The sequence below is a fragment of the Salmo salar genome, chromosome 06, assembly GCF_965601325.2.
Source record: "Salmo salar chromosome 06, fSalSal1, whole genome shotgun sequence".
In the NCBI taxonomy this organism is placed as follows: Eukaryota; Metazoa; Chordata; class Actinopteri; order Salmoniformes; family Salmonidae; genus Salmo; species Salmo salar.
This window is the reverse complement of record NC_138296.1, coordinates 9,422,484-9,445,804: the sequence shown is the minus strand read 5'-3', so window position 1 is coordinate 9,445,804 and position 23,321 is coordinate 9,422,484. Positions and strand designations below refer to the sequence as shown.

At 51.7% G+C, this 23,321-nt stretch overlaps 1 protein-coding gene across 2 annotated transcripts in view; it reads right to left on the bottom strand.

The window, feature by feature from the left end:
* Positions 1-23,321, bottom strand: part of LOC106606251 (rho GDP-dissociation inhibitor 2) — an 89,981-nt gene that overhangs the window by 5,784 nt on the left and 60,876 nt on the right. For both annotated transcript variants that reach the window (XM_045719693.2, XM_045719692.2), the window contains exon 4: positions 6,024-6,100. In XM_045719693.2, the coding sequence (XP_045575649.1) occupies positions 6,024-6,100 (77 nt within the window). The remainder of the gene's footprint in view (positions 1-6,023; positions 6,101-23,321) is intronic.

Here is a 23,321-nt window from a genome sequence, read left to right as displayed (position 1 = left end):
CATTTCAAATTGGGATCTTTAACTTTAAGAAAAATCCCTAACAGAAAAACAGTTGTTTTGGTGGCCTAGTGATGGAAGTTAGTCCCACTGCATGTTCAGTGGTGCTTCTAAACTATCTCCAGAGAAGGTTTCCTGTTGGCATTTAAAAAGCCATAGTGTACCTTTACAAACAAACAAACAAACAAACATGCCGTAGCCGAGGTGCTTTCAAGGGTAGATAACCGCAGTAGAGAGACATGACTCTCAAGGGTAGATAACTGCAGTAGATAGACATGACTCTCAAGGGTAGATAACTGCAGTAGATAGACATGACTCTCAAGGGTAGATAACTGCAGTAGATAGACATGACTCTCAAGGGTAGATAACCGCAGTAGAGAGACATGACTCTCAAGGGTAGATAACCGCAGTAGATAGACATGACTCTCAAGGGTAGATAACCGCAGTAGAGAGACATGACTCTCAAGGGTAGATAACCGCAGTAGAGAGACATGACTCTCAAGGGTAGATAACCGCAGTAGAGAGACATGACTCTCAAGGGTAGATAACCGCAGTAGATAGACATGACTCTCAAGGGTAGATAACTGCAGTAGATAGACATGACTCTCAAGGGTAGATAACTGCAGTAGATAGACATGACTTTCAAGGGTAGATAACTGCAGTAGATAGACATGACTCTCAAGGGTATATAACTGCAGACGACAGAACTTCCTTGCCCGGCCCTAACGGTCATACATACGTAATAGGACCATTATTCTGCATCGTGAATTGAAGTGGAATTTTATTATTTAAAAAATATACGAATTTACGGAGAAAAAAAGTGACACAAAATGGTTGTTTAAACATTAAGCAAAATGGTCCATTTGTCACATCCCTACAACCAAGGCCTACTCTACTATTCCTGCCATCACTGTTCGCCAGCTGCAGTTGCACTCTTCTACCTCCAGGCGTCCTCACTGCAGAGTCTGAGGGAGAGATGGCTGCTTGGTGAGTCTGAGGGAGAGAGGGCTGCTTGGTGAGTCTGAGGGAGAGAGGGCTGCTTGGTGAGTCTGAGGGAGAGAGGGCTGCTTGGTGAGTCTGAGGGAGAGAGGGCTGCTTGGTGAGTCTGAGGGAGAGAGGGCTGCTTGGTGAGTCTGAGGGAGAGAGGGCTGCTTGGTGAGTCTGAGGGAGAGAGGGCTGCTTGGTTAGTCTGAGGGAGAGAGGGCTGCTTGGTGAGTCTGAGGGAGAGAGGGCTGCTTGGTGAGTCTGAGGGAGAGAGGGCTGCTTGGTGAGTCTGAGGGAGAGAGGGCTGCTTGGTGAGTCTGAGGGAGAGAGGGCTGCTTGGTGAGTCTGAGGGAGAGAGGGCTGCTTGGTGAGTCTGAGGGAGAGAGGGCTGCTTGGTGAGTCTGAGGGAGAGAGGGCTGCTTGGTTAGTCTGAGGGAGAGAGGGCTGCTTGGTTAGTCTGAGGGAGAGAGGGCTGCTTGGTGAGTCTGAGGGAGAGAGGGCTGCTTGGTGAGTCTGAGGGAGAGAGGGCTGCTTGGTGAGTCTGAGGGAGAGAGGGCTGCTTGGTGATTCTGAGGGAAGGGGAAAGGGAGGGGGAGGGAGGGCTGCTTGGTGTGTCTGAGGGAGGGGGAGAGAGGGCTGAGGGAGAGGGAGGTGAGGGGAGAAGGAGGTGAGGGGAGGGGGAGAGGGGGCTGCTTGGTGAATACAGTGTCTGTCAGCACGGGATCATTGCCTTTAAAAAGTGCCTTGTCGGCAATGTGCAATAGGTTTGAATCCCAGCCTAGATCAGAGTATCTCAGAGTTTCATGATTCCATAATAATCTTTCATATCAACTATAAATGATATTTCATATCCAAGTAGAACTGGCCACTGAAACTATCCATTAGAATGGGACCTAATCAACATAGCCCATCTTTCTCACTTCTTTTCAACACCACCTACAACGTCTTCAGACTGAACACAGACACAGTCTATTATTTATTTATTTACATTTGGTTGAGCTGTCAACTTATTTGAAATCAACACAAAATGTCATCATGCAATTGGATTTAGGTAAACAATTGGGTAAAAAAACAAATAATAATAATAAAAATCAAAACAGATGTTATTAGTCACATGCGCTGAATACAACAGGTGTAGACCTTACAGGGAAATGCTTACTTACAAGCCCCTAAACAACAATGCAGTTAAAAAAAATATATGTACGAATAAGAATAAGAAATAAAAGTAACAAGTAATTAAAGAGCAGCAGTAAAATAACAATAGCGAGACTATATACAGGGGGGTACCGGTACAGAGTCAATGTGCAGGGCACTGGTTAGTTGGGGTAGTTTGTACATGTAGGTAGAGTTATTAAAGTGACTATGCATAGATGATAACAACAGAGAGTAGCAGCAGTGTAAAAATGGGGGGGGGGGGGGGGAATGGGTAGCCATTTCATTACATGTTCAGGAGTCTTATGGCTTGGGGGTAGAAGCTGTTTAGAACCCTCTTGGACCTAGACTTGGTGCTCCGGTACCGCTTGTCGTGTGGTAGCAGAGAGAACAGTCTATGACTAGGGTGGCTGGAGTCTTTGACAATTTTTAGGGCCTTCCTCTGACACCACCTGATATAGAGGTACTAGATGACAGGGAGCTCGGCCCCAGTGATGTACTGGGCCGTTCACACTACCCTCTGTAGTGCCTTGCGGTCGGAGGCCCAGCAGTTACCATACCAGGCAGTGATACAACCAGTCAGGATGCTCTCGATGGTGCAGGTGTAGAACCTTTTGAGGATCTGAGGACCCATGCCAAATCTTTTCAGTCTCCTGAGGGGGAATAGGTTTTGTCGTGCCCTCTTCACGACTGTCTTGGTGTGTTTGGACCATGATAGTTTGTTGGTGATGTGGACACCAAGGAACTTGAAGCTCTCAACCTGCTCCACTACAGCCCCGTCGATGAGAATGGGGTATGCTCGGTCCTCTTTTTCCTGTAGTTCACAATCATCTCCTTTGCCTTGATCACGTTGAGGGAGAGGTTGTTGTCCTGGCACCACAATGCCAGGTCTCTGACCTCCTCCCTATAGGCTGTCTCGTCGTTGTCGGTGGTCAGGCCTATCACTGTTTTGTCATTGGTATTTTGATGATGGTGTTGGAATCGTGCCTGGCCATGCAGTCGTGGGTGAACAGGGAGTACAGGAGGGGACTAAGCACGCAGCCCTGAGGTACTCCAGTGTTGAGAATCAGCGTGGCAGATGTGTTGCTACCTACCCTCACCACCTGGGGGCGGCCCGTCAGGAAGTCCAGGATCCAGTTGCAGAGCGAGGTGTTTAGTCCCAGGGTCATTGGTGTTCCTTTTGTCCAGGTGGGAAAGGGCAGTGTGGAGTGCAATAGAGATTGCATCATCTGTGGATCTGTTAAGGCCGTATGCAAAGTGGAGTGGGTTTAGGGTTTCTGGGATAATGGTGTTGATGTGAGCCATGACCAGCCTTTTAAAGCACTTCATGGCTACAGACGTGAGTGCTACGGGTCGGTAGTTATTTAGGCAGGTTACCTTAGTGTTCTTGGGCACAGGGACTGTGGTGGTCTGCTTAAAACATGTTGGTATTACAGACTCGGACAGGGAGAGGTTGAAAATGTCGGTGAAGACACTTGCCAATTGGTCAGCACATGCTCGCAGTACACGTCCTGGTAATTCATCTGGCCCTGCGGCCTTGTGAATGTTGACCTGTTTAAAGGTCTTACTCACATCGGCTGAGGAGAGCGTGATCACACAGTTTTCCGGAACCCCCAACACCCTACTAAGCAAACTGGATGTAGTCTACCACAGTGCCATCCGTTTTGTCACCAAAGCCCCACTGGTCATCCCCAAAGCCAACACTTCCTTTGGCCGCCTTTCCTTACAGTTCTCTGCTGCCAATGACTGGAACGAATTGCAAAAATCACTGAAGCTGGAGTCTTATATCTCCCTCTCTAACTTTAAGCATCAGCTGTCAGAGCAGCTTACCGATCACTGTACCTGTACACAGCCAATCTGTAAATAGCACACCCAACTACCTCATCCCCATATTGTTATTTATCTTCTTGCTCTTTTGCACCCCAGTATCTCTACTTGCACATCATCATCTGCACATCTATCACTCCAGTGTTCATTTGCTAAATTGTAATTATTTTTGCCTCTATGGCCTATTTATTGCCTTATCTCCCTAATCTTCTACATTTGCACACACTGTACATAGATTTTTCTATTGTGTTATTGATTGTACGTACTCCAACGAAAACCTGCTGTTTTCAACTCTCTACAGACAGCAGGAGCGGTAGAGATACTCTCAATGATCGGCTATGAAAAGCCAACTGACATTTACTCCTGAGGTGCTGACTTGTTACACCCTCGACAACTACTGTGATTATTATTATTTGAGCATGCTGGTCATTTATGAACATTTGAACATCTTGGCCTTGTTCTGTTATAATCTCCACCCGGCACAGCCAGAAGAGGACTGGCCACCCCTCATAGCCTGGTTCCTCTCTAGGTTTGTTCCTAGGTTCCTGACTTTCTAGGGAGTTCTTCCTAGCCACCGTGCTTCTACACCTGCATTGCTTGCTGTTTGGGGTTTTAGGCTGGGTTTCTGTACAGCACTTTGAGATATCAGCTGATGTAAGAAGGGCTATATAAATACATTTGATTTGATTTGATTTGTACGTTTGTTTATGTGTAACTCTGTGTTGTTGTTGTTTTTGTCACACTGCTTTGCTTTATCTTGACCAGGTCGCAGTTGTAAATGAGAACTTGTTCTCAACTAGCCTACCTGGTTAAATAAAGGTGAAATAAATCAAATAATAAAAAAAGAGAAGAGAACAGAACAGAACCAAACAGAGCAGAGAAGAACAGAACCAAACAGAGCAGAGAAGAACAGAACCAAACAGAGCAGAGAAGAGCAGAACAGAACCAAACAGAGCAGAGAAGAACAGAACCAAACAGAGCAGAGAAGAACAGAACCAAACAGAGCAGAGAAGAACAGAACCAAACAGAGCAGAGAAGAACAGAACCAAACAGAGCAGAGAAGAGCAGAACAGAACCAAACAGAGCAGAGAAGAACAGAACAGAACCAAACAGAGCAGAACAGAACCAAACAGAGCAGAGAAGAGCAGAACAGAACCAAACAGAGCAGAGAAGAACAGAACCAAACAGAGCCGAGAAGAACAGAACCAAACAGAGCAGAGAAGAGCAGAACAGAACCAAACAGAGCAGAGAAGAAGAGAACAGAACCAAACAGAGCAGAGAAGAACAGAACAGAACCAAACAGAGCCGAGAAGAACAGAACCAAACAGAGCAGAGAAGAAGAGAACAGAACCAAACAGAGCAGAGAAGAGCAGAACAGAACCAAACAGAGCAGAGAAGAAGAGAACAGAACCAAACAGAGCAGAGAAGAACAGAACCAAACAGAGCAGAGAAGAGCAGAACAGAACCAAACAGAGCAGAGAAGAGCAGAACAGAACCAAACAGAGCCGAGAAGAACAGAACCAAACAGAGCAGAGAAGAGCAGAACAGAACCAAACAGAGCAGAGAAGAAGAGAACAGAACCAAACAGAGCAGAGAAGAACAGAACCAAACAGAGCAGAGAAGAACAGAACCAAACAGAGCAGAGAAGAACAGAACCAAACAGAGCAGATGTCTGTTGCCAGTTCGTCTTGTTTTGTCAGGTCTTACCAGCGTGTTTCCTGTTTCTCCTGTTCTCAAGTTTTTGTTTTCTAGTCTTCATGGATCTAACCTGTCTGCCTGCCTTGGCCCTGAGCCTGCCTGCCTGTCCTTGCCCTGAGCCTGTCTGCCTGTCCTGGCCCTGAGCCTGCCTGCCGTTCTGTCCCTGATTGACTCTGCCCTGGATTACGAACCTCTGCCTGCCCTCGACCTGCCCTTTAATCTGTCCCTTTGTTATAATAAATATTCTGACAACCGAACCATCCGACTCCTGTGTCTGCATCTGGAAAATATCCTGAGTCCTGATAGAGATGTTCTCACCTGAAAGTGTATCTTCACTCTGTAGTCCAGGATGAGAAGGTTCTTACCTTGAAGTGTATCTTCACTCTGTAGTCCACTCCTTCCTTCATGGTGAAACTCTTCTTCTTCAGAGCCTCCAGGTCACCTGCAGGTCAACACCATGACAACGTGAGGTCAACAGATGACATTATCACTTTCATTTTCAAACACAACAACCAAACCATGATATACATATTGTTCTGAAGTTCTCTGTGGCTGGTCTCTGACTGTTCCCTGTGGCTGGTCTCTGACTGTTCCCTGTGTCTGGTCTCTGACTGTTCCCTGTGTCTGGTCTCTGACTGTTCCCTGTGTCTGGTCTCTGACTGTTCCCTGTGTCTGGGCTCTGACTGTTCCCTGTGTCTGGGCTCTGACTGTTCCCTGTGTCTGGGCTCTGACTGTCCCTCTGTGCCTGGGCTCTGACTGTCCCTCTGTGCCTGGGCTCTGACTGTCCCTCTGTGCCTGGGCTCTGACTGTCCCTCTGTGCCTGGGCTCTGACTGTCCCTCTGTGCCTGGGCTCTGACTGTCCCTCTGTGCCTGGGCTCTGACTGTCCCTCTGTGCCTGGGCTCTGACTGTTCTCTGTGCCTGGGCTCTGACTGTTCTCTGTGTCTGGGCTCTGACTGTTCTCTGTGTCTGGGCTCTGACTGTTCTCTGTGTCTGGGCTCTGACTGTTCTCTGTGTCTGGGCTCTGACTGTTCTCTGTGTCTGGGCTCTGACTGTTCTCTGTGTCTGGGCTCTGACTGTTCTCTGTGTCTGGGCTCTGACTGTTCTCTGTGTCTGGGCTCTGACTGTTCTCTGTGTCTGGGCTCTGACTGTTCTCTGTGTCTGGGCTCTGACTGTTCCCTGTGTTTGGTCTCTGTGTCTGGGCTCTGACTGTTCCCTGTGTCTGGGCTCTGACTGTTCTCTGTGTCTGGTCTCTGACTGTTCTCTGTGTCTGGTCTCTGTGTCTGGTCTCTGACTGTTCTCTGTGTCTGGTCTCTGACTGTTCTCTGTGTCTGGTCTCTGACTGTTCTCTGTGTCTGGTCTCTGACTGTTCTCTGTGTCTGGTCTCTGACTGTTCTCTGTGTCTGGTCTCTGACTGTTCTCTGTGTCTGGTCTCTGACTGTTCTCTGTGTCTGGTCTCTGACTGTTCTCTGTGTCTGGTCTCTGACTGTTCTCTGTGTCTGGTCTCTGACTGTTCTCTGTGTCTGGTCTCTGACTGTTCTCTGTGTCTGGTCTCTGACTGTTCTCTGTGTCTGGTCTCTGAGTGTTCTCTGTGTCTGGGCTCTGAGTGTTCTCTGTGTCTGGGCTCTGAGTGTTCTCTGTGTCTGGGCCCTGACTGTTCTCTGTGTCTGGGCTCTGACTGTTCTCTGTGTCTGGTCTCTGACTGTTCCCTGTGTTTGGTCTCTGTGTCTGGTCTCTGACTGTTCTCTGTGTCTGGTCTCTGACTGTTCCCTGTGTTTGGTCTCTGTGTCTGGTCTCTGACTGTTCTCTGTGTCTGGTCTCTGACTGTTCTCTGTGTCTGGTCTCTGACTGTTCTCTGTGTCTGGTCTCTGACTGTTCTCTGTGTCTGGTCTCTGACTGTTCTCTGTGTCTGGTCTCTGACTGTTCCCTGTGTTTGGTCTCTCTGACTGGTCTCTGTCTGGTCTCTGACTGTTCTCTGTGTCTGGTCTCTGTCTGGTCTCTGACTGTTCTCTGTGTCTGGTCTCTCACTGTTCCCTGTGTCTGGTCTCTGACTGTTCCCTGTGTCTGGTCTCTGACTGTTCCCTGTGTCTGGGCTCTGACTGTTCTCTGTGCCTGGTCTCTGACTGTTCTCTGTGTCTGGGCTCTGACTGTTCTCTGTGTCTGGGCTCTGACTGTTCTCTGTGCCTGGTCTCTGACTGTTCTCTGTGTCTGGGCTCTGACTGTTCTCTGTGTCTGGGCTCTGACTGTTCCCTGTGTTTGGTCTCTGTGTCTGGGCTCTGACTGTTCCCTGTGTTTGGTCTCTGTGTCTGGGCTCTGACTGTTCCCTGTGTCTGGTCTCTGACTGTTCTCTGTGTCTGGTCTCTGACTGTTCTCTGTGTTTGGTCTCTGTGTCTGGTCTCTGACTGTTCTCTGTGTCTGGTCTCTGTGTCTGGTCTCTGACTGTTCCCTGTGTCTGGTCTCTGACTGTTCCCTGTGTCTGGGCTCTGACTGTTCCCTGTGTCTGGGCTCTGACTGTTCCCTGTGCCTGGGCTCTGACTGTTCCCTGTGCCTGGGCTCTGACTGTCCCTCTGTGCCTGGGCTCTGACTGTCCCTCTGTGCCTGGGCTCTGACTGTTCTCTGTGCCTGGGCTCTGACTGTTCTCTGTGCCTGGGCTCTGACTGTCCCTCTGTGCCTGGGCTCTGACTGTTCTCTGTGCCTGGGCTCTGACTGTCCCTCTGTGCCTGGGCTCTGACTGTTCTCTGTGCCTGGGCTCTGACTGTTCTCTGTGTCTGGGCTCTGACTGTTCTCTGTGTCTGGGCTCTGACTGTTCTCTGTGTCTGGGCTCTGACTGTTCTCTGTGTCTGGGCTCTGACTGTTCTCTGTGTCTGGGCTCTGACTGTTCTCTGTGTCTGGGCTCTGACTGTTCTCTGTGTCTGGGCTCTGACTGTTCTCTGTGTCTGGGCTCTGACTGTTCTCTGTGTCTGGGCTCTGACTGTTCTCTGTGTCTGGGCTCTGACTGTTCTCTGTGTCTGGGCTCTGACTGTTCTCTGTGTCTGGGCTCTGACTGTTCTCTGTGTCTGGGCTCTGACTGTTCTCTGTGTCTGGGCTCTGACTGTTCTCTGTGTCTGGGCTCTGACTGTTCTCTGTGTCTGGGCTCTGACTGTTCTCTGTGTCTGGGCTCTGACTGTTCTCTGTGTCTGGGCTCTGACTGTTCTCTGTGTCTGGGCTCTGACTGTTCTCTGTGTCTGGGCTCTGACTGTTCTCTGTGTCTGGGCTCTGACTGTTCTCTGTGTCTGGGCTCTGACTGTTCTCTGTGTCTGGGCTCTGACTGTTCTCTGTGTCTGGGCTCTGACTGTTCTCTGTGTCTGGGCTCTGACTGTTCTCTGTGTCTGGGCTCTGACTGTTCTCTGTGTCTGGGCTCTGACTGTTCTCTGTGCCTGGTCTCTGACTGTTCTCTGTGCCTGGTCTCTGACTGTTCTCTGTGCCTGGTCTCTGACTGTTCTCTGTGCCTGGGCTCTGAGTGTTCTCTGTGTCTGGGCTCTGAGTGTTCTCTGTGTCTGGGCTCTGAGTGTTCTCTGTGCCTGGGCTCTGAGTGTTCTCTGTGCCTGGGCTCTGACTGTTCTCTGTGCCTGGGCTCTGACTGTTCTCTGTGTCTGGGCTCTGACTGTTCTCTGTGTCTGGGCTCTGACTGTTCCCTGTGTTTGGTCTCTGTGTCTGGGCTCTGACTGTTCCCTGTGTCTGGGCTCTGACTGTTCCCTGTGTCTGGTCTCTGACTGTTCTCTGTGTCTGGTCTCTGACTGTTCTCTGTGTCTGGTCTCTGTGTCTGGTCTCTGACTGTTCTCTGTGTCTGGTCTCTGACTGTTCTCTGTGTCTGGTCTCTGACTGTTCTCTGTGTCTGGTCTCTGACTGTTCTCTGTGTCTGGTCTCTGACTGTTCTCTGTGTCTGGTCTCTGACTGTTCTCTGTGTCTGGTCTCTGACTGTTCTCTGTGTCTGGTCTCTGACTGTTCTCTGTGTCTGGTCTCTGACTGTTCCCTGTGTCTGGTCTCTGACTGTTCCCTGTGTCTGGTCTCTGACTGTTCCCTGTGTCTGGTCTCTGACTGTTCTCTGTGTCTGGTCTCTGACTGTTCTCTGTGTTTGGTCTCTGTGTCTGGTCTCTGACTGTTCTCTGTGTCTGGTCTCTGTGTCTGGTCTCTGACTGTTCTCTGTGTCTGGGCTCTGACTGTTCTCTGTGTCTGGGCTCTGACTGTTCCCTGTGTTTGGTCTCTGTGTCTGGGCTCTGACTGTTCCCTGTGTCTGGGCTCTGACTGTTCCCTGTGTCTGGTCTCTGACTGTTCTCTGTGTCTGGTCTCTGACTGTTCTCTGTGTCTGGTCTCTGTGTCTGGTCTCTGACTGTTCTCTGTGTCTGGTCTCTGACTGTTCTCTGTGTCTGGTCTCTGACTGTTCTCTGTGTCTGGTCTCTGACTGTTCTCTGTGTCTGGTCTCTGACTGTTCTCTGTGTCTGGTCTCTGACTGTTCTCTGTGTCTGGTCTCTGACTGTTCTCTGTGTCTGGTCTCTGACTGTTCTCTGTGTCTGGGCTCTGAGTGTTCTCTGTGTCTGGGCTCTGAGTGTTCTCTGTGTCTGGGCTCTGAGTGTTCTCTGTGTCTGGGCCCTGACTGTTCTCTGTGTCTGGGCTCTGACTGTTCTCTGTGTCTGGTCTCTGACTGTTCCCTGTGTTTGGTCTCTGTGTCTGGTCTCTGACTGTTCTCTGTGTCTGGTCTCTGACTGTTCTCTGTGTCTGGTCTCTGACTGTTCTCTGTGTCTGGGCTCTGACTGTTCTCTGTGTCTGGTCTCTGACTGTTCCCTGTGTTTGGTCTCTGTGTCTGGTCTCTGACTGTTCTCTGTGTCTGGTCTCTGACTGTTCCCTGTGTTTGGTCTCTGTGTCTGGTCTCTGACTGTTCTCTGTGTCTGGTCTCTGACTGTTCTCTGTGTCTGGTCTCTGTGTCTGGTCTCTGACTGTTCTCTGTGTCTGGTCTCTGACTGTTCTCTGTGTCTGGTCTCTGACTGTTCTCTGTGTCTGGGCTCTGAGTGTTCTCTGTGTCTGGGCCCTGACTGTTCTCTGTGTCTGGGCTCTGACTGTTCTCTGTGTCTGGTCTCTGACTGTTCCCTGTGTTTGGTCTCTGTGTCTGGTCTCTGACTGTTCTCTGTGGCTGGTCTGTGACTGTTCCCTGTGTCTGGTCTCTGACTGTTCCCTGTGTCTGGTCTCTGACTGTTCCCTGTGTCTGGTCTCTGACTGTTCCCTGTGTCTGGTCTCTGACTGTTCCCTGTGTCTGGTCTCTGACTGTTCCCTGTGTCTGGTCTCTGACTGTTCCCTGTGTCTGGTCTCTGACTGTTCCCTGTGTTTGGTCTCTGTGTCTGGTCTCTGACTGTTCTCTGTGCCTGGGCTCTGACTGTTCTCTGTGCCTGGGCTCTGACTGTTCTCTGTGCCTGGGCTCTGACTGTTCTCTGTGCCTGGGCTCTGACTGTTCTCTGTGTCTGGGCTCTGACTGTTCTCTGTGTCTGGGCTCTGACTGTTCTCTGTGTCTGGGCTCTGACTGTTCTCTGTGTCTGGGCTCTGACTGTTCCCTGTGTCTGGTCTCTGACTGTTCCCTGTGTCTGGTCTCTGACTGTTCCCTGTGTTTGGTCTCTCTGACTGGTCTCTGTCTGGTCTCTGACTGTTCTCTGTGTCTGGTCTCTGTCTGGTCTCTGACTGTTCTCTGTGTCTGGTCTCTGACTGTTCCCTGTGTTTGGTCTCTGACTGTTCCCTGTGTCTGGTCTCTGACTGTTCCCTGTGTCTGGTCTCTGACTGTTCCCTGTGTCTGGTCTGTGACTGTTCCCTGTGTCTGGTCTCTGACTGTTCCCTGTGTCTGGGCTCTGACTGTTCCCTGTGTCTGGGCTCTGACTGTTCTCTGTGTCTGGGCTCTGACTGTTCCCTGTGTCTGGTCTCTGACTGTTCTCTGTGTCTGGTCTCTGACTGTTCTCTGTGTCTGGTCTCTGTGTCTGGTCTCTGACTGTTCTCTGTGTCTGGTCTCTGACTGTTCTCTGTGTCTGGTCTCTGACTGTTCTCTGTGTCTGGTCTCTGACTGTTCTCTGTGTCTGGTCTCTGACTGTTCTCTGTGTCTGGTCTCTGACTGTTCTCTGTGTCTGGTCTCTGACTGTTCTCTGTGTCTGGTCTCTGACTGTTCTCTGTGTCTGGGCTCTGAGTGTTCTCTGTGTCTGGGCTCTGAGTGTTCTCTGTGTCTGGGCTCTGAGTGTTCTCTGTGTCTGGGCTCTGAGTGTTCTCTGTGTCTGGGCTCTGAGTGTTCTCTGTGTCTGGGCCCTGACTGTTCTCTGTGTCTGGGCTCTGACTGTTCTCTGTGTCTGGTCTCTGACTGTTCCCTGTGTTTGGTCTCTGTGTCTGGTCTCTGACTGTTCTCTGTGTCTGGTCTCTGACTGTTCCCTGTGTTTGGTCTCTCTGACTGGTCTCTGTCTGTTCTCTGTGTCTGGTCTCTGACTGTTCTCTGTGTCTGGTCTCTGACTGTTCTCTGTGTCTGGGCTCTGAGTGTTCCCTGTGTTTGGTCTCTGACTGTTCCCTGTGTCTGGTCTCTGACTGTTCCCTGTGTCTGGTCTCTGACTGTTCCCTGTGTCTGGTCTCTGACTGTTCCCTGTGTCTGGTCTCTGACTGTTCCCTGTGCCTGGTCTCTGACTGTTCCCTGTGCCTGGGCTCTGACTGTTCCCTGTGCCTGGGCTCTGACTGTTCCCTGTGTCTGGGCTCTGACTGTTCCCTGTGTCTGGGCTCTGACTGTTCTCTGTGTCTGGGCTCTGACTGTTCCCTGTGTCTGGTCTCTGACTGTTCCCTGTGTCTGGTCTCTGACTGTTCTCTGTGTCTGGTCTCTGACTGTTCTCTGTGTCTGGTCTCTGACTGTTCTCTGTGTCTGGGCTCTGAGTGTTCTCTGTGTCTTGGCTCTGAGTGTTCTCTGTGCCTGGGCTCTGACTGTTCCCTGTGTCTGGGCTCTGACTGTTCCCTGTGTCTGGTCTCTGACTGTTCCCTGTGTCTGGTCTCTGACTGTTCTCTGTGTCTGGTCTCTGACTGTTCTCTGTGTCTGGTCTCTGACTGGTCTCTGTGTCTGGTCTCTGACTGGTCTCTGTGTCTGGTCTCTGTGTCTGGTCTCTGACAGTTCTCTGTGTCTGGTCTCTGACTGTTCTCTGTGTCTGGTCTCTGACTGTTCTCTGTGTCTGGTCTCTGACTGTTCTCTGTGTCTGGGCTCTGAGTGTTCTCTGTGTCTGGGCTCTGAGTGTTCTCTGTGTCTGGGCCCTGACTGTTCTCTGTGTCTGGGCCCTGACTGTTCTCTGTGTCTGGTCTCTGACTGTTCCCTGTGTTTGGTCTCTGTGTCTGGTCTCTGACTGTTCTCTGTGGCTGGTCTGTGACTGTTCCCTGTGTCTGGTCTCTGACTGTTCCCTGTGTCTGGTCTCTGACTGTTCCCTGTGTCTGGTCTCTGACTGTTCCCTGTGTCTGGTCTCTGACTGTTCCCTGTGTCTGGTCTCTGACTGTTCCCTGTGTTTGGTCTCTGTGCCTGGGCTCTGACTGTTCTCTGTGCCTGGGCTCTGACTGTTCTCTGTGCCTGGGCTCTGACTGTTCTCTGTGCCTGGGCTCTGACTGTTCTCTGTGCCTGGGCTCTGACTGTTCTCTGTGTCTGGGCTCTGACTGTTCTCTGTGTCTGGGCTCTGACTGTTCTCTGTGTCTGGGCTCTGACTGTTCCCTGTGTCTGGGCTCTGACTGTTCTCTGTGTCTGGTCTCTGACTGTTCTCTGTGTCTGGTCTCTGACTGTTCCCTCTGTTTGGTCTCTCTGACTGGTCTCTGTCTGGTCTCTGACTGTTCTCTGTGTCTGGTCTCTGTCTGGTCTCTGACTGTTCTCTGTGTCTGGTCTCTGACTGTTCCCTGTGTTTGGTCTCTGACTGTTCCCTGTGTTTGGTCTCTGACTGTTCCCTGTGTCTGGTCTCTGACTGTTCCCTGTGTCTGGTTTCTGACTGTTCCCTGTGTCTGGTCTCTGACTGTTCCCTGTGTTTGGTCTCTGACTGTTCCCTGTGGCTGATCTCTGACTGTTCCCTGTGTCTGGTCTCTGACTGTTCCCTGTGTCTGGTCTCTGACTGTTCCCTGTGCCTGGTCTCTGACTGTTCCCTGTGCCTGGGCCCTGACTGTTCTCTGTGTCTGGGCCCTGACTGTTCTCTGTGTCTGGGCCCTGACTGTTCTCTGTGTTTGGTCTCTGTGTCTGGTCTCTGACTGTTCTCTGTGGCTGGTCTCTGACTGTTCTCTGTGGCTGGTCTCTGACTGTTCCCTGTGTCTGGTCTCTGACTGTTCCCTGTGTCTGGTCTCTGACTGTTCCCTGTGTCTGGTCTCTGACTGTTCCCTGTGTTTGGTCTCTGTGTCTGGTCTCTGACTGTTCTCTGTGTCTGGGCTCTGACTGTTCTCTGTGTCTGGGCTCTGACTGTTCTCTGTGTCTGGGCTCTGACTGTTCTCTGTGTCTGGGCTCTGACTGTTCTCTGTGTCTGGGCTCTGACTGTTCTCTGTGTCTGGGCTCTGACTGTTCTCTGTGTCTGGGCACTGACTGTTCTCTGTGTCTGGGCTCTGACTGTTCTCTGTGTCTGGGCTCTGACTGTTCTCTGTGTCTGGGCTCTGACTGTTCTCTGTGTCTGGGCTCTGACTGTTCTCTGTGTCTGGGCTCTGACTGTTCTCTGTGTCTGGGCTCTGACTGTTCTCTGTGTCTGGGCTCTGACTGTTCTCTGTGTCTGGGCTCTGACTGTTCTCTGTGTCTGGGCTCTGACTGTTCTCTGTGTCTGGGCTCTGACTGTTCTCTGTGTCTGGGCTCTGACTGTTCTCTGTGTCTGGGCTCTGACTGTTCTCTGTGTCTGGGCTCTGACTGTTCTCTGTGTCTGGGCTCTGACTGTTCTCTGTGCCTGGTCTCTGACTGTTCTCTGTGCCTGGTCTCTGACTGTTCTCTGTGCCTGGTCTCTGACTGTTCTCTGTGCCTGGTCTCTGACTGTTCTCTGTGCCTGGTCTCTGACTGTTCTCTGTGTCTGGGCTCTGACTGTTCTCTGTGTCTGGGATCTGACTGTTCTCTGTGCCTGGTCTCTGACTGTTCTCTGTGCCTGGGCTCTGACTGTTCTCTGTGTCTGGGCTCTGACTGTTCTCTGTGTCTGGGCTCTGACTGTTCCCTGTGTTTGGTCTCTGTGTCTGGGCTCTGACTGTTCCCTGTGTCTGGGCTCTGACTGTTCCCTGTGTCTGGTCTCTGACTGTTCTCTGTGTCTGGTCTCTGACTGTTCTCTGTGTCTGGTCTCTGTGTCTGGTCTCTGACTGTTCTCTGTGTCTGGTCTCTGACTGTTCTCTGTGTCTGGTCTCTGACTGTTCTCTGTGTCTGGTCTCTGACTGTTCTCTGTGTCTGGTCTCTGACTGTTCTCTGTGTCTGGTCTCTGACTGTTCTCTGTGTCTGGTCTCTGAGTGTTCTCTGTGTCTGGTCTCTGAGTGTTCTCTGTGTCTGGGCTCTGAGTGTTCTCTGTGTCTGGGCTCTGAGTGTTCTCTGTGTCTGGGCCCTGACTGTTCTCTGTGTCTGGGCTCTGACTGTTCTCTGTGTCTGGTCTCTGACTGTTCCCTGTGTTTGGTCTCTGTGTCTGGTCTCTGACTGTTCTCTGTGTCTGGTCTCTGACTGTTCTCTGTGTCTGGTCTCTGACTGTTCTCTGTGTCTGGGCTCTGACTGTTCTCTGTGTCTGGTCTCTGACTGTTCCCTGTGTTTGGTCTCTGTGTCTGGTCTCTGACTGTTCTCTGTGTCTGGTCTCTGACTGTTCCCTGTGTTTGGTCTCTGTGTCTGGTCTCTGACTGTTCTCTGTGTCTGGTCTCTGACTGTTCTCTGTGTCTGGTCTCTGACTGTTCCCTGTGTTTGGTCTCTCTGACTGTTCCCTGTGTTTGGTCTCTCTGACTGTTCTCTGTGTCTGGTCTCTGTCTGGTCTTTGACTGTTCTCTGTGTCTGGTCTCTGACTGTTCCCTGTGTCTGGTCTCTGACTGTTCCCTGTGTCTGGTCTCTGACTGTTCCCTGTGTCTGGTCTCTGACTGTTCCCTGTGTCTGGTCTCTGACTGTTCTCTGTGTCTGGGCTCTGACTGTTCTCTGTGCCTGGGCTCTGACTGTTCTCTGTGCCTGGGCTCTGACTGTTCTCTGTGCCTGGTCTCTGACTGTTCTCTGTGCCTGGTCTCTGACTGTTCTCTGTGCCTGGTCTCTGACTGTTCTCTGTGTCTGGGCTCTGACTGTTCTCTGTGTCTGGGCTCTGACTGTTCTCTGTGCCTGGTCTCTGACTGTTCTCTGTGCCTGGTCTCTGACTGTTCTCTGTGTCTGGGCTCTGACTGTTCTCTGTGTCTGGGCTCTGACTGTTCCCTGTGTTTGGTCTCTGTGTCTGGGCTCTGACTGTTCCCTGTGTCTGGTCTCTGACTGTTCTCTGTGTCTGGTCTCTGACTGTTCTCTGTGTCTGGTCTCTGACTGTTCTCTGTGTCTGGTCTCTGACTGTTCTCTGTGTCTGGTCTCTGAGTGTTCTCTGTGTCTGGTCTCTTAGTGTTCTCTGTGTCTGGGCCCTGACTGTTCTCTGTGTCTGGGCTCTGACTGTTCTCTGTGTCTGGTCTCTGACTGTTCTCTGTGTCTGGTCTCTCTGACTGGTTTATGTCTGGTCTCTGACTGTTCTCTGTGTCTGGTCTCTGTCTGGTCTCTGACTGTTCTCTGTCTCTGGTCTCTGACTGTTCCCTGTGTCTGGTCTCTGACTGTTCCCTGTGTCTGGTCTCTGACTGTTCTCTGTGTCTGGGCTCTGAGTGTTCTCTGTGTCTGGGCTCTGAGTGTTCTCTGTGTCTGGGCCCTGACTGTTCTCTGTGTCTGGGCTCTGACTGTTCTCTGTGTCTGGTCTCTGACTGTTCCCTGTGTTTGGTCTCTGTGTCTGGTCTCTGACTGTTCTCTGTGTCTGGTCTCTGACTGTTCCCTGTGTTTGGTCTCTCTGACTGGTCTCTGTCTGTTCTCTGTGTCTGGTCTCTGACTGTTCTCTGTGTCTGGTCTCTGACTGTTCTCTGTGTCTGGGCTCTGAGTGTTCCCTGTGTTTGGTCTCTGACTGTTCCCTGTGTTTGGTCTCTGACTGTTCCCTGTGTCTGGTCTCTGACTGTTCCCTGTGTCTGGTCTCTGACTGTTCCCTGTGTCTGGTCTCTGACTGTTCCCTGTGCCTGGTCTCTGACTGTTCCCTGTGCCTGGTCTCTGACTGTTCCCTGTGTCTGGTCTCTGACTGTTCCCTGTGTCTGGTCTCTGACTGTTCCCTGTGTTTGGTCTCTGACTGTTCCCTGTGTTTGGTCTCTGACTGTTCCCTGTGTTTGGTCTCTGACTGTTCTCTGTGGCTGGTCTGTGACTGTTCCCTGTGTCTGATCTCAGACTGTTCCCTGTGTCTGGTCTCTGACTGTTCCCTGTGTCTGGTCTCTGACTGTTCCCTGTGTCTGGTCTCTGACTGTTCCCTGTGCCTGGTCTCTGACGGTTCCCTGTGCCTGGGCTCTGACTGTTCCCTGTGCCTGGGCTCTGACTGTTCTCTGTGTCTGGGCTCTGACTGTTCCCTGTGTCTGGGCTCTGACTGTTCCCTGTGTTTGGTCTCTGTGTCTGGGCTCTGACTGTTCCCTGTGTCTGGTCTCTGACTGTTCTCTGTGTCTGGTCTCTGACTGTTCTCTGTGTCTGGTCTCTGACTGTTCTCTGTGTCTGGGCTCTGAGTGTTCTCTGTGTCTGGGCTCTGAGTGTACTCTGTGCCTGGGCTCTGACTGTTCTCTGTGTCTGGTCTCTGACTGTTCTCTGTGTCTGGTCTCTGACTGTTCTCTGTGTCTGTTCTCTGTGTCTGGTCTCTGACTGTTCTCTGTGTCTGGTCTCTGACTGTTCTCTGTGTCTGGTCTCTGACTGTTCTCTGTGTCTGGGCTCTGAGTGTTCTCTGTGTCTGGGCCCTGACTGTTCTCTGTGTCTGGGCTCTGACTGTTCTCTGTGTCTGGTCTCTGACTGTTCCCTGTGTTTGGTCTCTGTGTCTGGTCTCTGACTGTTCTCTGTGGCTGGTCTGTGACTGTTCCCTGTGTCTGGTCTCTGACTGTTCCCTGTGTCTGGTCTCTGACTGTTCCCTGTGTCTGGTCTCTGACTGTTCCCTGTGTCTGGTCTCTGACTGTTCCCTGTGTTTGGTCTCTGTGTCTGGTCTCTGACTGTTCTCTGTGCCTGGGCTCTGACTGTTCTCTGTGTCTGGGCTCTGACTGTTCTCTGTGTCTGGGCTCTGACTGTTCTCTGTGTCTGGGCTCTGACTGTTCTCTGTGTCTGGGCTCTGACTGTTCCCTGTGTCTGGTCTCTGACTGTTCTCTGTGTCTGGTCTCTGACTGTTCCCTGTGTTTGGTCTCTCTGACTGGTCTCTGTCTGGTCTCTGACTGTTCTCTGTGTCTGGTCTCTGTCTGGTCTCTGACTGTTCTCTGTGTCTGGTCTCTGACTGTTCCCTGTGTTTGGTCTCTGACTGTTCCCTGTGTCTGGTCTCTGACTGTTCCCTGTGTCTGGTCTCTGACTGTTCCCTGTGTCTGGTCTCTGACTGTTCCCTGTGTCTGGTCTCTGACTGTTCCCTGTGTCTGGTCTCTGACTGTTCCCTGTGTCTGGTCTCTGACTGTTCCCTGTGTCTGGTCTCTGACTGTTCCCTGTGCCTGGGCTCTGACTGTTCCCTGTGTCTGGGCTCTGACTGTTCCCTGTGTCTGGGCTCTGACTGTTCTCTGTGTCTGGTCTCTGACTGTTCCCTGTGTCTGGTCTCTGACTGTTCTCTGTGTCTGGTCTCTGACTGTTCTCTGTGTCTGGTCTCTGTGTCTGGTCTCTGACTGTTCTCTGTGTCTGGTCTCTGACTGTTCTCTGTGTCTGGTCTCTGACTGTTCTCTGTGTCTGGTCTCTGACTGTTCTCTGTGTCTGGTCTCTGACTGTTCTCTGTGTCTGGTCTCTGACTGTTCTCTGTGTCTGGTCTCTGACTGTTCTCTGTGTCTAGTCTCTGACTGTTCTCTGTGTCTGGGCTCTGAGTGTTCTCTGTGTCTGGGCTCTGAGTGTTCTCTGTGTCTGGGCCCTGACTGTTCTCTGTGTCTGGGCTCTGACTGTTCTCTGTGTCTGGTCTCTGACTGTTCCCTGTGTTTGGTCTCTGTGTCTGGTCTCTGACTGTTCTCTGTGTCTGGTCTCTGACTGTTCCCTGTGTTTGGTCTCTCTGACTGGTCTCTGTCTGTTCTCTTTGTCTGGTCTCTGACTGTTCTCTGTGTCTGGGCTCTGAGTGTTCTCTGTGTCTGGGCTCTGAGTGTTCCCTGTGTTTGGTCTCTGACTGTTCCCTGTGTTTGGTCTCTGACTGTTCCCTGTGTCTGGTCTCTGACTGTTCCCTGTGTCTGGTCTCTGACTGTTCCCTGTGTCTGGTCTCTGACTGTTCCCTGTGCCTGGTCTCTGACTGTTCCCTGTGCCTGGTCTCTGACTGTTCCCTGTGCCTGGGCTCTGACAGTTCCCTGTGTCTGGGCTCTGACTGTTCCCTGTGTCTGGGCTCTGACTGTTCTCTGTGTCTGGGCTCTGACTGTTCCCTGTGTTTGGTCTCTGTGTCTGGGCTCTGACTGTTCCCTGTGTCTGGTCTCTGACTGTTCCCTGTGTCTGGTCTCTGACTGTTCTCTGTGTCTGGTCTCTGACTGTTCTCTGTGTCTGGTCTCTGACTGTTCTCTGTGTCTGGGCTCTGAGTGTTCTCTGTGTCTTGGCTCTGACTGTTCCCTGTGCCTGGGCTCTGACTGTTCCCTGTGTCTGGGCTCTGACTGTTCCCTGTGTCTGGTCTCTGACTGTTCTCTGTGTCTGGTCTCTGACTGTTCTCTGTGTCTGGTCTCTGACTGTTCTCTGTGTCTGGTCTCTGTGTCTGGTCTCTGACTGTTCTCTGTGTCTGGTCTCTGACTGTTCTCTGTGTCTGGTCTCTGACTGTTCTCTGTGTCTGGTCTCTGACTGTTCTCTGTGTCTGGGCTCTGACTGTTCTCTGTGTCTGGGCTCTGAGTGTTCTCTGTGTCTGGGCTCTGACTGTTCTCTGTGTCTGGGCCCTGACTGTTCTCTGTGTCTGGGCCCTGACTGTTCTCTGTGTCTGGTCTCTGACTGTTTCCTGTGTTTGGTCTCTGTGTCTGGTCTCTGACTGTTCTCTGTGGCTGGTCTGTGACTGTTCCCTGTGTCTGGTCTCTGACTGTTCCCTGTGTCTGGTCTCTGACTGTTCCCTGTGTCTGGTCTCTGACTGTTCCCTGTGTCTGGTCTCTGACTGTTCCCTGTGTCTGGTCTCTGACTGTTCCCTGTGTTTGGTCTCTGTGTCTGGTCTCTGACTGTTCTCTGTGCCTGGGCTCTGACTGTTCTCTGTGCCTGGGCTCTGACTGTTCTCTGTGCCTGGGCTCTGACTGTTCTCTGTGCCTGGGCTCTGACTGTTCTCTGTGTCTGGGCTCTGACTGTTCTCTGTGTCTGGGCTCTGACTGTTCTCTGTGTCTGGGCTCTGACTGTTCTCTGTGTCTGGGCTCTGACTGTTCCCTGTGTCTGGTCTCTGACTGTTCTCTGTGTCTGGTCTCTGACTGTTCCCTGTGTTTGGTCTCTCTGACTGGTCTCTGTCTGGTCTCTGACTGTTCTCTGTGTCTGGTCTCTGTCTGGTCTCTGACTGTTCTCTGTGTCTGGTCTCTGACTGTTCCCTGTGTTTGGTCTCTGACTGTTCCCTGTGTTTGGTCTCTGACTGTTCCCTGTGTCTGGTCTCTGACTGTTCCCTGTGTCTGGTCTCTGACTGTTCCCTGTGTCTGGTTTCTGACTGTTCCCTGTGTCTGGTCTCTGACTGTTCCCTGTGTTTGGTCTCTGACTGTTCCCTGTGTCTGGTCTCTGACTGTTCCCTGTGTCTGGTCTCTGACTGTTCCCTGTGCCTGGTCTCTGACTGTTCCCTGTGCCTGGTCTCTGACTGTTCCCTGTGCCTGGTCTCTGACTGTTCCCTGTGCCTGGGCCCTGACTGTTCCTTGTGCCTGGGCCCTGACTGTTCTCTGTGTCTGGGCCCTGACTGTTCTCTGTGTTTGGTCTCTGTGGCTGGTCTCTGACTGTTCCCTGTGTCTGGTCTCTGACTGTTCCCTGTGTCTGGTCTCTGACTGTTCCCTGTGTCTGGTCTCTGACTGTTCCCTGTGTCTGGTCTCTGACTGTTCCCTGTGTCTGGTCTCTGACTGTTCCCTGTGTTTGGTCTCTGTGTCTGGGCTCTGACTGTTCTCTGTGCCTGGGCTCTGACTGTTCTCTGTGCCTGGGCTCTGACTGTTCTCTGTGCCTGGGCTCTGACTGTTCTCTGTGCCTGGGCTCTGACTGTTCTCTGTGCCTGGGCTCTGACTGTTCTCTGTGCCTGGGCTCTGACTGTTCTCTGTGCCTGGGCTCTGACTGTTCTCTGTGTCTGGGCTCTGACTGTTCTCTGTGTCTGGGCTCTGACTGTTCCCTGTGTCTGGTCTCTGACTGTTCTCTGTGTCTGGTCTCTGACTGTTCCCTGTGTTTGGTCTCTCTGACTGGTCTCTGTCTGGTCTCTGACTGTTCTCTGTGTCTGGTCTCTGTCTGGTCTCTGACTGTTCCCTGTGTTTGGTCTCTGACTGTTCCCTGTGTTTGGTCTCTGACTGTTCCCTGTGTCTGGTTTCTGACTGTTCCCTGTGTCTGGTCTCTGACTGTTCCCTGTGTCTGGTCTCTGACTGTTCCCTGTGTTTGGTCTCTGACTGTTCTCTGTGGCTGGTCTGTGACTGTTCCCTGTGTCTGGTCTCTGACTGTTCCCTGTGTCTGGTCTCTGACTGTTCCCTGTGTCTGGTCTCTGACTGTTCCCTGTGCCTGGTCTCTGACTGTTCCCTGTGCCTGGGCTCTGACTGTTCCCTGTGTCTGGGCTCTGACTGTTCCCTGTGTCTGGGCTCTGACTGTTCCCTGTGTCTGGGCTCTGACTGTTCTCTGTGTCTGGGCTTTGACTGTTCCCTGTGTCTGGTCTCTGACTGTTCCCTGTGTTTGGTCTCTGACTGTTCCCTGTGTTTGGTCTCTGACTGTTCCCTGTGTCTGGTCTCTGACTGTTCCCTGTGTCTGGTCTCTGACTGTTCCCTGTGTCTGGTCTCTGACTGTTCCCTGTGTTTGGTCTCTGACTGTTCTCTGTGGCTGGTCTCTGACTGTACCCTGTGTCTGGTCTCTGACTGTTCCCTGTGTCTGGTCTCTGACTGTTCCCTGTGTCTGGTCTCTGACTGTTCCCTGTGCCTGGTCTCTGACTGTTCCCTGTGTCTGGGCCCTGACTGTTCTCTGTGTCTGGGCCCTGACTGTTCTCTGTGTCTGGGCCCTGACTGTTCTCTGTGTTTGGTCTCTGTGTCTGGTCTCTGACTGTTCTCTGTGGCTGGTCTCTGACTGTTCCCTGTGTCTGGTCTCTGACTGTTCCCTGTGTCTGGTCTCTGACTGTTCCCTGTGTCTGGTCTCTGACTGTTCCCTGTGTCTGGTCTCTGACTGTTCCCTGTGTCTGGTCTCTGACTGTTCCCTGTGTTTGGTCTCTGTGTCTGGTCTCTGACTGTTCTCTGTGCCTGGGCTCTGACTGTTCTCTGTGCCTGGGCTCTGACTGTTCTCTGTGCCTGGGCTCTGACTGTTCTCTGTGCCTGGGCTCTGACTGTTCTCTGTGCCTGGGCTCTGACTGTTCTCTGTGTCTGGGCTCTGACTGTTCTCTGTGTCTGGGCTCTGACTGTTCTCTGTGTCTGGGCTCTGACTGTTCTCTGTGTCTGGGCTCTGACTGTTCCCTGTGTCTGGTCTCTGACTGTTCTCTGTGTCTGGTCTCTGACTGTTCCCTGTGTTTGGTCTCTCTGACTGGTCTCTGTCTGGTCTCTGACTGTTCTCTGTGTCTGGTCTCTGTCTGGTCTCTGACTGTTCCCTGTGTTTGGTCTCTGACTGTTCCCTGTGTTTGGTCTCTGACTGTTCCCTGTGTCTGGTCTCTGACTGTTCCCTGTGTCTGGTCTCTGACTGTTCCCTGTGCCTGGGCTCTGACTGTTCCCTGTGTCTGGGCTCTGACTGTTCCCTGTGTCTGGGCTCTGACTGTTCCCTGTGTCTGGGCTCTGACTGTTCTCTGTGTCTGGGCTTTGACTGTTCCCTGTGTCTGGTCTCTGACTGTTCCCTGTGTTTGGTCTCTGTGTCTGGTCTCTGACTGTTCTCTGTGTCTGGTCTCTGACTGTTCTCTGTGTCTGGTCTCTGACTGTTCTCTGTGTCTGGTCTCTGACTGTTCTCTGTGTCTGGGCTCTGAGTGTTCTCTGTGTCTGGGCTCTGAGTGTTCTCTGTGTCTGGGCCCTGACTGTTCTCTGTGTCTGGGCTCTGACTGTTCTCTGTGTCTGGTCTCTGACTGTTCCCTGTGTTTGGTCTCTGTGTCTGTTCTCTGTGTCTGGTCTCTGACTGTTCTCTGTGTCTGGTCTCTGACTGTTCTCTGACTGTTCTCTGTGTCTGGTCTCTGACTGTTCCCTGTGTTTGGTCTCTGACTGTTCCCTGTGTTTGGTCTCTGACTGTTCCCTGTGTTTGGTCTCTGACTGTTCCCTGTGTTTGGTCTCTGACTGTTCCCTGTGTCTGGTCTCTGACTGTTCCCTGTGTCTGGTCTCTGACTGTTCCCTGTGTCTGGTCTCTGAC